At 43.0% G+C, this 14,452-nt stretch overlaps 1 protein-coding gene across 1 annotated transcript in view; it reads left to right on the top strand.

Moving 5' to 3' along the window:
- Nucleotides 1–14,452, top strand: part of STAC (SH3 and cysteine rich domain) — a 150,435-nt gene that overhangs the window by 43,857 nt on the left and 92,126 nt on the right. The window contains exon 2 of the mRNA XM_017873390.1: nucleotides 10,163–10,439. Coding sequence (XP_017728879.1) covers nucleotides 10,163–10,439 — 277 coding nt within the window. The remainder of the gene's footprint in view (nucleotides 1–10,162; nucleotides 10,440–14,452) is intronic.

Consider the following 14,452-nt stretch of genomic DNA (forward strand, 5'->3'; position numbering starts at 1 on the left):
TTTTGAGAAGTCAGAGTTATGAAGTAGCCCTCGAGTGCCAGACACCTTGCCAGATACTTTAGATGCTTCATTTTATTTAAGCCTCACAACAAATCTGCAGGGAACCTATTATTACTCCTATTTTATGGATGGGGAATTTGGGACTCAGAGAAGTTAGATAACTTTCTACACTCACACTGCTGGAGACCAGCAAAGCTGGAAGGGCAACAAAGCCATTCTGACCCCAAAACCTTCACTGTGTCTCTTCCTCAGGTATGAAAGGCTCCTCTATCTCTGCACACAAGGGGAGCCTTAAAACTTTTGCTTTAGGTCTGGCGTGATGGCTCACATCTGTAACCTCAGCACTTCGGGAGGCTGAGGCAGGTGGATCTCCTGAGGTCAGGAGTTCAAGACCAGCCTGGCCAACATGGTGAAACCCCTCCTCTACTAAAACTACAAAAATTAGCTGGGTGTGGTAGTGGGTGCCTGTAATCTCAGCTACTCAGGAGGCTGAGGCAGGGAGAATTGCTTGAACCCAGGAGGCAGAGGTTACAGTGAGCCAAGACTGTGTCACTGCACTCCAGCCTGGGTGACAGAGTGAGACTCCGTCTCAGAACAAACAAACAAAGAAAAAAAAACTGTCACTTTATTAAGCATCTCAAAGCATCTCATCTTCTATGGACCTCAGACGTGCCACTTAGCATCTTTCGGTCCCATTTTCTCAATCTATAAGATTTGGGCACATTATTTAACTTCTTTCTACCACCCTCTCCTTATCCATAAAATAGGGACAGTAATAGTACCTGCCTCATAGGGTTAGCTTGACAATCCAAAGACAACCCATGTGAAGTCTTTAGGCTAGAGCCTGGTGTATAATAAGAGTACAATAACGACTTGGTAGTAAATGTATATCATTACTATGTACCAGTCACTGTGCTTCCTGTTGGAATTGGCTTCATGGTCTGCAGGAGAGCCCCAGAGCAGAGGTAGGAAGGGTGGTAACACATCGCACATGCTGCGCACTGGGGTCATGTAGAAGGGAGCGTCCAGAACCACCTGCAAGGAGGGCCAGGCTAGACTCCACAGAGAAGTTAAAGTTAGGTGAACCAGGCATGCTTCAGATACACTGAATGAGACACAGACCTCCCAGGAAGAACAAACTAAGGCACTTAAGGTTGATGTATCATTGGAAAACTGGGGCCTGCTCTTAGTGTATCTAGGTGCATGGGGTGCAGGAGGGGATGCCTGGAAATAATACTGGACAGGTGATGGCTGCAATCCAGCAGGAAGGGTCCCATATCCCACAGTAAGGAACCTGGTATAACCTAGAACTGAGGGAGGCCTTCAAAGCACTTAAATAGTTGAATTATATGTTTTAACGTTGATTCATACTTTAAGGTTTGAAAGAATGCCTCTGACTATTTCAGCCTCCATTGATAGCTCCTGTTTCTGACATATTAGAGTAGGCAGTGATCAAAACACTCAGCTTCACTTATTAGTATAAATATAGGGCTGTGTCACCCTCAGAAAGTTTTATGCATTGCTATTTTTCTCCAGAATTAGATCTTAGACTTCCTAAAAGTGGAGACCATTTAAAATCTTTCGTATTTTCTCACCATGCTGAATTCTCAGAGCTGGAAGGGAACTTTGCAGCCACTGAGCTCATCCTCTATATTTACTGGCAGAACCTAAGCCAAGGAGCTTGAGAGACTTGCCCACGACCACACATTTCATCAGTGGCAGAGCATGCAGTCAATCATATCTAATAACTGTTGCTTTACCAATACAGTCACTAATAACTGGTTCTTGGAGCTGGCTATGACAGAGCCAGGTAGACGTAAGAAGAATATTTCAACTTTGAAGTCACCATCCAAACTAAAGCAAATCAGTACCTGGAATATATTGTACTTGCTGTAAAAGAAATCAAGCTGTGAGTGGGAAAAAACTGTTGGTGAGAAATTTAATCCTTATACTAAACACTACATTTCTGAAGACCCCCAATGCTTACTGTCTGTCCATTGAGTTCACATGTAAAATGTTAGCGGTGAATGTGGAAAGTGCTTTGATAAACTACACCATCAGCCAAACTTGGAATAGATGAGGTGAATCTGCATGGCGGCTGGAATGTGAAGGGAGCTGGCTTCGCGCGTCAATGCGCGAGGGCTATTGGGCCACAATATGACAGTTATGTGCTCAATTCTTAGATGTCATCATTTAATGGTTTAATATTTTCTCAGAAAAATGGAAATAATGAGCATTTCAATGCTCTTTATTCATTGAACAAGACACAACTATTTTAGAAAAGTTAACAGGTTAAAAAAAATGTCCATTTAAAAATCAAAGACATAGACCACATGTGAGCATCAAGGAGGAAGCATTTGCTTGTCAAAGGTTCCCTGATGATTTCATTTCAACCCAGAAATAAAAGTCAGTACATTAATGGTACATTAATGGTTATTCCCTAAATAGCCAAGGAAATGACTGTATAGTGGCAAGCGACTTTATGGTTAAATGTCAGTGGGCAGGAAACATTTGATATGGTGACTGTGCCTCCTAATTTACTGCCTGTGTGGGCAGACTCTTTGCATCAGTACCACCCCTTTCCCATATAGCGTGGACTTTAGATCCTGGCAGAAACAATCAAGTGCACACTGGTTAATTAACTTGATGTGCCACTGCGGAACAGGCTGGTAAATCAATACACCTGCTATTGCATTCACCTTCAGGCTGCAATTCTCTGTGTTCCAGCGCTCTCATGACTCCCAGTTTTTGCATTCCCTGACTAATTGCCATAGAAGTAGTGCTGCTCAGCCTGGCAACCACATGGATTATTGCTGAAATTCCGGCAGGCACCAGAAAATAAAACACACTAAGCAGAGAAATTTTGCTAAGAGCACATCAAGGGTGGGATACCTTATGAAAGTCCATTTGGCTTTAGAAGCTTTGTAGACAGACGGGTCTGTACGAGGGTCTTCATTCTGCAACTTCCTAGCCATTTAACTTCGGGCAAGTTGCCATTTTTCTGTTTTGTCATCTGTAAAATGAGGAAATAACCTAAAATGGACCCTCTGAGCTACCTTCCCATCCTACCACTGTGCATTGCTCTAGTCCATTCACCCTCCCGTCTCTGAAATGGTTATTCCACGTCTCCCTCTTTCAGCTTCTGACATCTCCTCCCTCCATCTCCCATTGTCTCTGACTCAGGAGACAGACTTTTTTTTCTTTATTCACTGGGCGTATAGAAGCAATCAAAAGAGAAAAGCCACATCCAGCCAATACCAATTCCATCAACTCTTCTCCATCTTTCTCCTTACAGCAGCCTGCCTCACTCCAATTTAAAGGCAATCCTTCTTCTCAACTACCCAGGGACATGGCTCCAGCATGCCCCTTTCTCTCTTATGCATCATCAGATTTAACACATGCTGGAGTAAGCTCCTGTATTTAAACAAACTATGACAGAACAACTCCCTGGATGCTACATTTCCCTTCAGATATTGCCCCTTTTCACTAATCTTCTTTATAGCAAAGCTTCTCAAACCAACTGTCCATGTTCACTACCTCTGCTCACTTTTCTCTCTGCTCACTTTTCTTCCAGCCATCCTCTCCTGAAACCTCCTCAGTTAGGCTGTCACACTCACCACTTCACTGAATCTTCTACTGTTAAGGTCTTCCAAAGACATTCCCTTTACCAAATACAATAACCAATTCCTAAACCTCTCCTTACTTGACATTATTATTTAAGATTTATTTCATGCTTTTGGCTATTCTCTCTTCTTTGAATCATTTTCCTCCCTCAGCTTCTAACACACTCCTCTCTTTGGGTCTTCTCCTTCCTTATCAGCCTCTCCTTCTCAAGTTCCTTTGCTTGTCCTTACCAATCTTCTTGTCCTTTAAATACTGAAATGTCCCAGAGCTCTGTCCTCAGATCACTTCTCCTCTGTGTCTGCACTCACTGCCTATGTAGTGATCTCATCTAGTCTCATGGTTTTAAATACCATCAATATGCTAATTACTCCCAAGGTATTACTCCAGCTTGGACCTTTCCCTGGAATCCCAGAATCATATATCCAGCTGCCTAACTGGCAGCCCCACTTGAATTCCAAATAAGCATTTCAAACTTATTCAAAACTCAACTCCAAATTCAGCCATATCTTACCATAACTATGCAAGGCCAAGCTAAAATTACTTCTCATCAGGATTATCGCAAGAGTCTCCTCTCCCAACTTGTCTCCCTGTTTCCATCTTGCCCTCCTCCAGCCGGTATTCCACACAGCTGCTAGAGTGACCCTTTTAAATAAAAGTCAGAGCCTGTCACTCCCCTGTTCAAAACCATCGCCCTTAGGATAAATCCCAAAGCCCTTGCCATGACCTACAAGGTCCAGCAAGAAGCTGGCCTTGGCATCTGCTCTTTCTCTCCCCCATGGTTCTTATCCAGATGCAGCGACCTCCCAGTGCTTTTCCGATACCATGCCCTTGCTCTCTTGTTGGGGCCTCAGCTCCAGGTTTTTCCATTACCCACAATGCTCTTCTCCAGCATAGCTCAAACACTCACTTCATGTCTCTGTTCCACTGTCACCGGTCAGAGAAGCCTTCCTTGTCACCTTCTAATGCCCAGCTCTGGCCTTATTTTCCTTCGTACCTCCTCTCCCTGTCCAAATTTATATTATTTACCACCTTGATTATCTACCTATAGTCTATCTCCACCCACTAGATCTTAAAACCTTAAAATGAAGGTTTTAATCCTGTTTTTTACTGTTGTAGCCCCCAAATCAAGGTCTATGCCTAGCTCAGAGCAGTACCCATGATAGACATTCATTGAATTATTATTATTAATATTATTATTACTATTATAATAGATGGAGTTTCACTCTTGTTGCCTAGGCTGGAGTACAATGGCACGTGTTGGCTCACCACAACCTCCGCCTCCCAGGTTCAAGCCTTCCGAGTAGCTGGGATTACAGGCATGCACCACCACACCGGGCTAATTTTGTATTTTTAATAGAGACAGGGTTTCTCCATGCTGGTCAGACTGGTCTCGAACTCCCGACCTCAGGTGATGTGCCCACCTCAGCCTCCCAAAGTGCTGGGATTGCAGGTGTGAGCCACCACACCCGGCCTGAATGAATTATTGAATGAATGATCCCCTACCCATAAGGTTGCTAGAATGATTACATGAAGTAAATGATACAGAGTAGTTTCACGCACATGGTAAGGTTCTGAAGAATATCTGTTTCTTTCATCATTATTATTATAAATAAAATGGAGCTGGGCCATGGCAGTGGTACATGGAAGCTGATCACTTTGTGACATCTGTGATGATCAGGGTTTGCTTCTATTTCTTCATTTCATATGTTCTCTTCTGGCCTCTGCTCTTTTGGGATAATTAGAGAAAGCATGTTCCTTTAAGCTCATGTCTAGGGCTTAATTTAACTTGTAGGTATTTCTTTGAAGATTCCCACTTGAATAAGTCACAGTGACTTCCAAAACAGATTCTCCAGCTCTAGAGGCAGGCAGGGTCCAATGGCTTGATACAATTTCCAAGCCACATCCCCCAGAGCAAGAAAAATGTGGCAGGTCTCCTGGCATCATACTTGAACATCATACATAAACTTCCAGGGAACACAGAACACCACACTGCATATGACAAAGGGTTTGAAAGGAGAAGTAAAGCACGTGAGCACAGGAGGGAGACAAGACTGGATATGTGTAAGCATCCTCCCTGTCACTTTCCCTGTCCTGGCAGCAGAGGCCATGCAGTGACATTTGATGCTTTCCTTTGATAAACAGGGCATGCTCCTTTATCATTTTTTTAGAAATTTGAAATATATAAAATGAAAGAAATAGTTCCCCAAAAAGCAGATTTGCTTTCCTGCTCCACATCCTCACTGATGGCCAGAAGTAGTATCATCTCCCTGGAGGTGGGGGGTAACTCTCCTCCACCGCTCCATCCCTCCTCTAAAGACACCAACAGTGGAAAGAGCATGGGGATGGGGACTGGAGGAAGGCAGATTCAATCTGAACTCTGGTCTTGATTCACAGAAGCTGTGTGACCTTAGGCAAGTTGATTAACCACCCTCAGCTTCCATTTCTCCAGGGATAAAATCGCATCATCACCAAATGGTTGGAAGGATTAAGATAGGTTGCCTGGCGAAGCACTTAGCTCAGTTCCGTATTCCCAGCTCCTTGCTTCCCCCTTTTGCCCCACATCATCCACTATCCACTTATATCCTGTGGAGTTCTCAGAGGACTCTCCCACACATTATCCTCTGCCACTCTCACGACAGGGTGCGTGTTATTCTGATTTTGAGACATGAGTAGTCAATTTATTGAATCATCTGAACTCAGTAGGGAGCAAACAGAAAATGATTTTGATTTTTCTGTGTGATGTTGTTTACTTTGATAAACCTCTCCCTGGGTTGCACATCCCATGACAAAACCTTGGCAGATTCCTTACCTTCCTGTTCAGTTTAATGTATTAAATGCCCTTCTAAAATAAAACTTCAGTCTTACCTCCTCTGTAAGCCTCCCTTCCTCCAGCATCAGTCCAGTTTATAGCCTGAAGGACTTGAAGTGAAGAGGGTCTGCACTGCTCTTTTGCAGCATCCAGGTCCTCACCTCAACGTGGCTCAATCTCAATGAATGATTGTCTCATAGCCCCCCTCACTTAGCTTTTTTCAGAGATGGAGTGTCCTCTTCAAAATCAATGCTATGCTTCCAAGGACTCAGGACTCACTGCCCTGTATCCATCAGGATACACTAGCTTATGCCTCAGCAATAAGCAACTCCACAATAACTCAGGGACACCTCCCTCTTCCTCCTTCTTTGGCAGCTCTGACTCCTCTGTTAGTCTGAGCTGTAGGGCAGAGGGAAAGGGACAAAAGTCTTAGCTGGTCCACTGCTTCTGACCTTTCTGCAGGTTGTTACAGCTTCTCTGGCTAAACTTTTCTAACTGATCATGCCCTATTAGCAGCCCTAGTGGGGCTTTTCAGAGGGCTTTGCAGGGCCTCTCTTTTGTAAGGCTCCCTGAAGTGGAGAGCTGACTTCACACAACCACATCTGACCTCAGGAGGGCAAAGAAATACAATCCCACTACATGCAGGAGGGTGGAGAGAACAGCATTGTACTGGTTATCTATTGTTGTGTACACACTATAGATACCCAGTTTAATGACTTAGAACACCAGTCATCTTTTTAGTTGAAGAGTGTATGTGTTGACAATTTGACAAGGACTCAGCTGGATAGTGCTTCTGGTCTCATCTAGACTCCCTTATTCCTGCAGGACAGCAGGGTGGCTCTGCTTCTAGACCGTATCCTAAAGTGGCAGAGAATTGACCGGACCATGTGTCTCATAATCCTTCAGGCTTCACTGGGCAGTTTGGTAGGTTTCTAGAGGGAGGACAGAAGTATGCAAGGCTCTTAAGGCCTGGGCTTGGAACTGCTTTAAAATTGCTTCTGCTACCTTCTATTGGTCAAATTTCAGAAACCAACAAGATTCAAGGAGTGGGAAACTAGACTCCACTTTTGATAGATTGAGATGCAAATTCACATTGCAAAGTGCATGGATAAGGGAAAGGGGAGAGAACTGCAGGCTTTTTGTAGTCTACCCCAAACACTAATGACCACCATATCTTCCTGGACTTCTGAAGTGGAACTTAGGGGGTTGAGACAGAGGTGGTTGGGCTTGGCAAGGCCATGTAAACTTGTCTGATATATTGTGTCGGGGGAGTCTGACCACACTTATGGATACCCTTATTAGACAAGAGTAGTGAGCACCATTTGTTTATTTTTCTCTTTTTAAATTACTTTTATGATTTTATTTTTAATGACATAAAATAATTGTACCTATTTATGGAGTACATAGTGATTTTGCAATGCATGTATAGTGATTACATCAGGGTAATTAGCATATCCATAACATCAAATATTTATCATTTTTTTGTGTTGGGAACATTCAGAACTATCCTCCTTCTAACTATTTGAAACTATATAATATATTATTGTTAACTATAGTTATCCTACAGTGCTGTAGAGCACTAGAATTTATTCCTCCTATCTAGCTGTCATTTTTTTATATAAAAAATCTTTCCCTATCCTCCTTTCTCCCTGCCCTTCCCAGTCTCTAGTATCCTCTGTTCTACTTTTAACTTCTACGAGATAACTTTTTTTTAGCTTCCACACGTGAGTGAGAACATGCAGCATTTAACTTTCTTTTCCTGGCTTATTTTATTTAACATAATGTCCTCCTGTTCCATCCATGTCATCCACAAATGATAGAGTTTCATTCTTTTTTATGGCTGAATGGTATTTCATCATGTACATGTATCATATTTCCTTTATCCATTCATTGTGTTATTGGACCAATAGATTGACTCCGTATCTTGGCTATTGTGAATAGTGCTACAATTAACGTGGGGGGGCAGATGTCTCCTCAGTATAATGATTCCCTTTCATTTAGATAAATTCCCAGCAGTGGGATTGCTGAATCACATGGTAGTTCCATTTGTAGCTTTTTGAGGAACCCCCATACTGTTCTTCATAGAAGTTGCACTAGTTTGCATTCCCACAAACAGTGTCTATGAGTTCCCTTTTCTCTGCATTTGTCATTTTTGTCTTTTTGTTAATAGCCATTGTAACTGGGGTGAGATGATGCTTCACTGTGGTGTTGATTTGCATTTCCCTGATTAGTGATGTTGAACTTTTTAAATATATTTGTCAGCCATTTGTATGTCTTCTTTTGAGAAATGTCTGTTCAGATCATTTTCTCACTTTAAAATTGGATTGTTTGGAGGGTTTTTGTTGTTGTTGTTGTTGTTTTGCCATTGAGAGGTTTGAGTTTCTTGTATATTCTAGATATTAATCTCCTGTCTGATGCATATTGTGCAAATGCTTTTTCCCATTCTATAGGTTGTCTTTTCACTCTGTGCCAGTGGGGATTGTGCCATGCACACAGCACATCTCACCCCACAGCCTGGGTCTGCATGATCCATTGATTGTAAGAGAGACTGGTCCATCATTGCATTGCAGCTCCAGAAACCAAAACGATCACTTTCTTTCAAGACCAAGAGTTTATGGAGCAAAAATGCTGACAGCTTCTTCCAGTTTCCTTTGCTGTGTAGAAGCTTTTTAGTTTGATATCTGAGCATCTTTTTTCTGAAGCTTTGGGTCATACATGTTTATTCCCGGCAACAGAAAGAACTCCCATGGATATTCAATTACAAAAAGAAACCACCTTAAAGGTGAAGTGACCTGTTGCTGGGTGAAAAGAAAAACTATGTACTAAGGACTAGTGATGAGAAAGCAGAGTAAACAGGAGAGACTTTTAAAAGGCCACTGTGGGGATGGACAGAGCAAGGTGCACCATGGTACAAGCTGTCATCAGGGTCCAGAATCCTCCAATTCCTGGATCCAGAATAGAGGGGTAGATTAAACTCAAACCCAGACCTGCCAGAATCTTGTGCTTTTCCAAACCTGTTTTGGTGCCTTTTCATAAGCCCCAGAAGCAAAGGAGAAATAGTCTAGTTTGTCATGGTCAAAATAAGAGGGAGGGCAGCAGGAAGAGCAGAGAAAGTCAAAGGGATAATACAATATGTCCTATGTCCTACACACGCACACACACAAGTAACTTATCCATATGCTTCAGACCCAAGCAGATTTGAGAGTTCCTGGTTTGTGCTCTGTGGATAGTTCAGCGAGATCGATTTTGAGTCAGACAATAGACTCTTCTGCTTTACTGTGTGCAGAGACAAGTGGCTGCTAAGTGATCACAAGAGAGAAAGGCCAGCTTTACACATGTAGCCTTTGAGTCCATGAGTGTGTATACTTAATATTTCCAATGATTCAAATTCAAAAGGCAAATTATGTCAAAACCCAATGTGGTGGGACACTTTGACAGCACACTGGTAGGACTTTAAGGAGGCAGGGGAGGAGGAGCAGGGGCAGAAGCAAGGGCAAAACGGGACCTCTTTCTGCTCATCTGGCTTAGTGGCGGGTGGGGGGATATTCCCTCTTTACTAGGCACTGCCATCACCCCCCCCACACACACACACAGGGACATTTATGAGCCTTCGCAAGGCTGAGGGTGTCCGTGGGGACTGTGCAGTGCACACAGCAGACCTTACCCCCACAGCCTCGGTCTGCTTGATCCATTGATCGTAAGAGAGACTGTTCTGTCATTGCATTGCAGCTCCAGAAACTAAAACGATCACTTTCTTTCAAGACCAAGAGTTTACGGAGCAAAAGTGCTGACAACTTCTTCCAGCGAACCAACAGTGAAGACACGAAACTGCAAGCACACATGGTGGCTGAGATCAGCCCCAGCTCCAGCCCACTCCCTGCTCCAGGAAGCCTGACGTCCACACCTGCCAGGGCTGGCCTGCATCCAGGCAGCAAGGCTCATGCCTTTCAGGATTACATCTTCAAGAAGCCCACTTTCTGTGATGTCTGCAACCACATGATAGTGGGTAAGGCCTTCTCACACCCCTTTCTCCAGATCCCAGCACCCCCAGAAAGTTGAGTGAGAGTGGTGTGCCACGGGTCCAGGTACCTACGGACAGATGCTAGGCCTCAGAGATTTACATGCAGGAAGATCATTCAGGAGTGCTTTGGGGAACAATATTTGTGAGAAGGTAAGGGAAGCAGCACTAGGAAGTGGGAGAAGCTGGGTTGTGATATAGTTGTAATCAGGACTTCAGCTGATCCCCTGGAGATCCCTAAAGCTCTTTAGCGTGTTCTTGCATTGAAGCCCGAGGTCTGGGTCTTTGAACACCTGCATCAGCCCGTCACTGCATATAGGCAACGAGTGAGACTTGGAATCCTTGTTGCTTCCCAAAAAGACGCCAATATCTGTCATATGTGCATGGTCATATCATATCATATCATATCTTCTCCTTATCTCCTGCCCTCTCCTTGAACCAGTGGGCTAGCCACATCTTGCACTACTCATGGCAAGGACAATTGGGAGCATCCAAAGCCTCTTAAGGCCTTGGGCCGGAGGTGGCACAGTATGGCTTCTACTGGCATTTCATTAGCTGAATTAAGTTATGTGGCCAAACCCATAGTCAAGGCAGGGGCAACCCCCTAGCCCCCACCTGCCATCTCTAGTAGCAAGGACTGCAAGCCACCTGGCAAAGGGCTTGGATATAGGGAGGGGTGGAGAATGGGCTCAGTATCTAATCTACCATTTAGGATGCTCTCTGGATTACTGATCTTTTTTTGTTTGGTAGAGTCTGCTAAGTCTTGGAGCTCCCACCCTTCCACTTCACATCTCCATATGGACTTAATGCCTAGCATCTGACTGTCAGCTTGGGGCTGCTGGGCCGGGGGTGGTGGGAGGGTCTCATCATGTCTCATGCTTACAGCACTTAGACACTTCGGCCTCTAACTTAGTTTCTGTGCCTGCCTGGCTTCTGAATCTGTGTCACTTTCAATTTCCACACAAATTTCCAGTGGGCCTTTTCAAGGCAGTGTTATTCATAAATAACCCTTAAATAGGTGATGATGAGCCTCTATTTTAGATCTCAATGTGATGAGTGTGAAAAGACAGAGGATGTGTTTTTAAAAATGAGTAACGGAAATGAGTTCACCTCTGAGGAATGTCATAGTCGTTACCCTAAAGAGGATTCTAGGTACACCTCAAGTACAACAACAATTTTGAAAGACCCTATTTTGAACATCACTAAAAAAAATCCTATGCTAAAGAGAATTGCACTGTACTTTTCTCTCGTCAGAAACAAATTTACATTGCAGCTGTCATTTTATCTTTATAAAGAAAGAAAAAAGAATCAACAAGTTTCACTGCTCTTTTCAAGGACAGAAACAAAATAAACCAATATTAGGCTCCCTTCAGGAAAGAACAAAAGGGTTTAGAAAGGGGATATGGAGCAGAAGGAAAAGGGGGAGAAGGAAAAGGCAGGAGGAAGGAGGTGAGAAGAGGAAGAGAAATGAAGATAAGTAGGGGCTGGTGTATGCTGTAACTTCCTAAAACAATACATAGGGTGTTTTAATTATCTGATAATGGAGCACAATTGATCTGCCTCTCTCTCTTTCTTGATCCTTCAGACATAGCTTTCTGTCTCCACATAGATTACCTGAAGATTTATTTCCTTCAAGCCACAGGTTATCCTCATATTCTAGATTTTGCGGAAAGACTACCTGCTGTTATCCCCTTAGAATGACATCTCAGAAAAGATGTTAAAGTTGTTTGTTTTTTCCTTTCAACTGGGAACCAAAGGTTGTATGATGATAGCCAAGAAGAATCAAATCTCATCTGTGCTCTTTCCAACTGACAGATACTTCTTTAAAAATAAAATGAACCTGACATCCTCCATGTACACTCACAGTTCAGTTTACAAGGACTCACGTTTGTGCCTTCCTGACAGCTGTGCCATGAAGATGGAAAGTCCTCACCTTTGCCATAAGATCCCTGATCAAGAAAAGTAGACCAGGACCCCAGCCTCATTCACTGCCCACCCATTTCTAGTTTCCTTAGCTTCTTATTGCTGGCTAGGCCTTTGCCCTTGAACTTGACACCTGAAATTGCTATTTACCAGGTTCTCAGACTTGTTGTGTTTAGCAGGCACCGTGGCATGCCCTCCAGCTAACCTAACCTTGCCTTCAACACATTGATACCCTTTATGATCACCTCTTAAGCTATCCTTTCCCTGAAACTTTGGTCACCTAAGCAAGCCAAAGATGATCAACCCAGCTTTTCACAAAGACATGAAATAGGCAGTTAGGTGTGTCTGTCAGCTTCAACGCTGAATGCCCCTGCCTTTGAGTCACTGGGACTCAATACTGAGTCTTAGTCTAAGAGAATTCTGAGCTGTCTCTTGTACTTGGCTAGAGGAACACACTTCCTCCACCAAGCAGATCCACTCTTAGGCCTTGACAATGATGGTTAGGGGTGGGAGGACTCAGCTTCACTGTGTACCACCTAAATGTATTCCATTTATGGCATTCTATCTTACAGTGAATTAACTGTCTACAATGACTCATTTCAGGAAAGCATTAAATCTGTGTGATAATCTGCATCTCATTGAAATTTCAAAGACTTCAACAAGTCAACATGTACTATTAATATAACTAACTCAATGCATGGGTCTACTTCATCAAATAAGGAGATGTTTCTGAGGGACTCCATTCTGTTTATTGCCAGATATCTTGTTTTGAAAACTATTTTTAAATTAACTAAATGTTTTTAATTCAAATTCACTTAGAAGACACAGCATATTAAACGGAGTCATATTTTCTAAACAGATATTTCGAAAAATGTGTTTCATTGCCTAAAATTTCAAGTTTCTTGATACAGTTGCTGCACAAAGAATCATTCACTTTCATAATTAGCATCCATTGGGGGAAATAATAATGGCAATGGCTTAGGAAAGCATCCCTAGAAGCAGGCCCTGAGATGGGGCGTCTTACGAAAGAGATTTGCTGTGAGGAGTGCCTTCAGCAGAAGGAGAGTCAAAGAAGCAGGAGAGGTGGGAGAAGGAGCTAAGCAAGGGTGTGGTCTCAGCTGGAATCTGCTTCAGACAAATTCCACCTAGTGGTCCCACCTTCAGACAAAGGACTAGCCTTTGTACATTTCTGTCCTTCAGTCACTAGCCATGCCTGCCCCCAGGAAGTAGTGAGAGTGTGGCATTCCAGGGAGGGAGCATCCCACTTGGCCAAGGACAGCTCCCTGGAAAGAAAAAGGGGGGCATCTGTGAGTCATTGGCTGCCAACACTCACAGCACTAGAATGGTAAATAAGATCAGGACAAGGCTCCACTATATCTGTAAACATACTTCGATGCTACAACATGAAGCATAAAACACTCTCCACTAGGAACAAATTTAAAATGCAGATGAACCTTGCAATTGCTGTACCTAAAACATTATATTGCCATTATAATGAATAATATAACATGAGAAAATACTACATTACACTGAGTCCCAGACCTTCTGCTGTGCTGTTATTTGACAATTAGGTTGTTTTCTGACCTATTCTGACCTCATTCCATTGCTCAACAAAGCCATAAGCCATTAACCAAACCTTGAATGGAAAAAATATATATGTATACACACACCACACGCACACACATACACACACACACGCATACACACACACACATACATAAAGACATTGAACTAAAAAGACAAATCAATGTTTGCTCATCAATGAAGTTGTCTCTTGGCAAGAAAGGCCAAAGATCAAAGGGAATATTAAAAAGTAAATGTCAACTCTGTGAATTCTTAGAACGGAATTGCATCTCTAAGGTTCTGTCCATCACTTAATTGAAGTTGTTTTAGGAGCTGTACAGTTTGTAAATAATAAAATACAAATTCTCTCTAAAACTTTTATTTTTACTGTTTCACATGGATACTCTCCTTTGGGCCATAGTGTGTTTCCATATTAAAATGCAGCACCCAGAACCCAGTGGTTTGTCCAATGCAATTATTATTCTCTGGTGTCCAGAACTTAGATGCTTCTTTAC

This window comes from Rhinopithecus bieti, unplaced genomic scaffold (assembly GCF_001698545.2).
Source record: "Rhinopithecus bieti isolate Rb0 unplaced genomic scaffold, ASM169854v2 scaffold_5626, whole genome shotgun sequence".
NCBI lineage: Eukaryota > Metazoa > Chordata > Mammalia > Primates > Cercopithecidae > Rhinopithecus > Rhinopithecus bieti.